The 4,136-nt window shown below is 33.3% G+C and overlaps 1 protein-coding gene across 1 annotated transcript; it reads left to right on the forward strand.

Moving 5' to 3' along the window:
• The first annotated feature begins 2,385 nt into the window (after window positions 1-2,385).
• On the forward strand, window positions 2,386-3,345 carry LOC133188177 (melanocortin receptor 5-like). The gene has a single exon (XM_061323558.1). It carries the CDS (start codon window positions 2,386-2,388, stop codon window positions 3,343-3,345), a length of 960 nt encoding a protein of 319 aa, XP_061179542.1.
• Window positions 3,346-4,136: the final 791 nt, after the last annotated feature.

The following is a 4,136-nucleotide window of genomic DNA, read 5'->3' on the forward strand; positions in this document are numbered from 1 at the left end:
AGTAAATCCTTTTTTGTGCGGGGGGGGGGGGAGGCTTTCTCTTACTTTTTGGTACATTTTCTTTTCAAATCCTCTAATTGGCAAGCGTTCAACCTAAAAGCAAAAAAATGAGTGGTGGTGGGAAAAAGGGGTAACCAGCATCTACATGTAAATGAAAATTATCGAATAGCAAAATACTATACGCAGAGAAAAGAAGGCTGGTCCCGTGCTCTACCGGCTGCTGAATAACTGTAAGTCTTTCCTTTAAAGGTTAAAGACATTGATTCCTTACTACTGTATTGACCGGCCATCAAAAAATGCAACTGGATAACGTTCCTTGTTTACTTACCATTACTTTATTGTAAATGTACTTTTTTCCATGGGGTCAAATCCGTGGATAGAAAGTTAAGTGGATTTCTTAGATTGCCACTATATACCTTAATATACCTTGGGTAGATTGGGACAAATTTCGGCGTAAATTACATGGATATACACGGTCATTCTTAGGCCCGCCGATCTCTACTTCTCAACGGAAGTGTTGAGGAGACGGAATAAATATTCAAGGTTGGAAGCATAGGATATTTTCATATTTTCATATTAGGAGTTATCGAAAACATGATTAATATATATACATAAACAATATAAAAGAATAGAGACCTGAAAGAAGCCCTTCTCGATTCTTTCTTTTCCATTGGAAAGAAAAATTGTTTCTAGTTCAGATAAAGAGAACAATGAATAATCCATGTTGACATTAAAAAAACTACACAGAGGACAGGGGTCTCGGGTAAATGTTTAGTAAGAGGCATGTCGATGCATCATGAAACTTTCTATTATTTATAAAATTGTTGTTGTTTTCATTAGCTTAACAGGACGTAAAATTCATAGTAATCGAATTATTCCAAAACAGAAATATTCATCAATTTTGAATAATTTGCATCTATTGTATTTTTCTAAAAGTTAAAATTTATCTCTAAAATTTCATTCCTACAAATGATATCACCTGATTCGCTTATTATAAAAATTTGAATTTTCATTCTTTTCTTGGAAACTCAGACAGTCCCAGCTTTATATATAGTAATCGATTTGTTCGAAAACAGAAATAGTGTAAGTGGCAGGTCGATGCATCATGAAACATTCAATTATTTATAAAATTGCTGTTGTTTTTACGAACTTCAACAGGAAGTAAAATTTATAGTAACTGTTATTGAATTGTTCCAAAACAGATATATCCATCAATTTTGAATAATTTACATCTATTGTATTTTTCTATATGTTAAAATTTATATCTAGAATTTCATTCCTACTAATGATGACATCTGAGTTGCTTTTTATAAAAGCTTTGGATTTTCATTCTCTTCTTGGAAACTCAGACAGTCCCAGTCTCTCTGTGTTGCATCCTCCGGTGTTAGTTTCCTTTGTGTCGCTTGCGTGTTGAGCAGATAGTGATTGTATCTGGCCATTATTCTAGTGGTTACATTATTTTTTTTTAAGGCATGATATGCATGTACCAAAGGGTAAGATTTATTTTATAAATCTATTTTTGACTTTTTTGTATATTTCATAGCCAATATCAACTATATAAAAAAATTACAGTGGAATCATTCAAATTCTTGGGGCCAATTTTCTTGGATTGCTTAAATTTAGCAGGTCCTTTGTGACGTTATTTCGTGTATTCTCTTTACATGTACCTTCAAAAGGAAATATGACTTTGTAACCATAGTTTATTAATTCGTGGAGGAATTCCAAGAAAACTGAGCCACCACCAAATCTAATGATTCCACAGTATACCAAATTCATACGTACAAATACATGTACATAGTTATCACTATTGTGCCCTAGGCTTTTTTTCTCTCCTTAATTTCATTAAATTCTTTTTCTACTATTTCTCTTGATCATTTGATATTTGACATGGATGAAATAGTTTTGATGAACTACATGTTTTTATATTATACATATATCTGCAATCAAACATAGAAATAAAGTAAAAATATGATACATTGTTGAGATATGATTCGTAAGGATAGCTTAGACCCGAGATTTGCCTGACAAAGTGTTCTTAACATTCTAGTCCATACTAAACAAGTTTTACTGTACAAGTATGTCTTTTTTCAATTTTCTGAATTACCAAAAGAGAAGTCCAGTAAAAACTGATAGAAGTTCTCAATCAATGTTAACGTGTTCTTTGAAACTGTTTGTTCGTTCGAAGAAACTTTTCTTTTCTTCTAAGTATCCATTCAGAGTGAGATGGATAAAAAAGAAATACATTTCCTTTTGATAATAAATTGCTTACTTAGAAGATTAAATTTGAGTCTGTTTTCTATTGTGTAACAACAAATTTCAAACTTTTTCAGCAGCTGTTCCGTTTAAAATTTACTATATTTGAAATTTCAGGAAGCGGGCGACTTTATGCTCAACAATTCCAATACAATATCTTCATCGGTACAAAAGCCATTTATTGATGAGGAGACCCGGTTCATTATTCCTGTGCACTTAGAAGGTGAAGATTTGTCAGGACTACTTATATTAGTTATCTTAACAGCTTTCGGAATACTTGCTAACCTGACAACAATTGTAATTATAATCCGTGTGAAACAATTTCACAAACCCACCTACATGGTCATAGGAGCGTTAGCAATAGCGGACACTGTGTCTCTGATCCAATATCTATGCCATCTGATTCTTGCAACAACTAGCCAAAACCTTGTAGATAATCATGGTCATATCTTAATGACGGTAATCTATATTACAGCGCATGCGTCGGCATCACATGTTGTGCTGTTGCTTGGACTACGATATTATTTGATAGCTGTGCCTCTCCGGGCAATGACGATCAGAAAACGTCATGTATTGACGTTATCAATTTTCATGTGGATTTTCAGCGTGGTGTTTGGAGTGATTTATTATTTTGCAAGATTTCACGTGGCTAAAGACAAGATCGCCATTGTCGTACTGGTATTCAGGGGTTATCTTTTCCTGGTTCCTTGTATTTTTATGTTAGTTTTTCACATGATAAAATTATATAAATTAAGGACGTCTATTAGTGGATTCAGAATAAGTCAATACCTTCGAAGGATGTCCGCCATGATTTTGATCATCATGGTGATTTACATTTTCTCTGCTATTATATTTCCTATAATATTTTCTTTGAACTTTTTCAAAGTGCTCAGCGAACGTGAAAGCAAAGTGATTCAAATTTTTGCACGAGTCATATGGTTATTTAACCTTTCGGTCAATCCCATCATTTATTTCCTTTACAGTCCAAAGGTCAGACGCCATGTTACTGTACTGTGGCAGTCAGACCTACAAACGCGACGATCAAGTCGACTTTCATCCTATAATTTACGAAGTACTACAGGTACATATTAACCAACAAGAGGCCCAAGGGCCTTAACGGTCACCTGAGTATGATACAACAATTTAAAGGATGCATAGAGTATAAAATGAACTGAAAGGTGAAACTTTGTTGCCAAAAAGCAAGAAAAATAGGGTGATCATGATCAACAAAATAATTGGTCTTAATATTCATTAACAGTTTATAAATTATGTTCTATAAATCTGATCCCCATTTATCACTATCACCATACAGTATATTAACAAATTATCAATGCTTCTGTACTATATTAATCCTTTGTTGAAATTTCTTACATTGGCCTCTCTTGGTCCTTGATGAACATTTGATAATACAAGTTATTTTTGTCTCATTTTTATTTATCTACTACTTACAAGTCTATCTGATCAATAAAACTATGAAAGTACTTTTTGTATTATACAATAAAAGTTTTTGCATAATTATCTTATTCTATTTACCTTTCAAGTACATTATTTACAGTGATAAATTATCAAAAGTAAATGGCAAAGGGGAATAACTCCTCTCAGTAGAATACAAAATAATAGAGCCCTGGCCAGGACCAGAACACTTGACCAAATGGTCCAGATGTTCAAAAATCTGGTAAAAATAATCTTCCTTATTAAAACTTTTACTCTTTTTGCCTCTGATATGCCCAGGTGCGGAGAAGATTTTTAAAGAAATAATGCATTTTTACTACAGATTCACTATTTTATCAATAGAGCCCCCCCCCCCCCCCAACACCAGAGCTTCTGACCCTGGGACCATAAGTTTGCTCATCATAACTAATCACTTTGTTTATCTGCTTAAC

The sequence above is a fragment of the Saccostrea echinata genome, unplaced genomic scaffold (assembly GCF_033153115.1).
Source record: "Saccostrea echinata isolate AGI-Se365-2 ecotype Australia unplaced genomic scaffold, CSIRO_AGI_Sech_v1 ptg000016l, whole genome shotgun sequence".
NCBI classification, from domain to species: Eukaryota; Metazoa; Mollusca; class Bivalvia; order Ostreida; family Ostreidae; genus Saccostrea; species Saccostrea echinata.

Coding starts and splice junctions, on each gene's coding strand:
- LOC133188177 (XM_061323558.1), top strand. CDS start 2,386: ATGCTCAACAATTCCAATACAATATCTTCATCGGTACAAAAGCCATTT.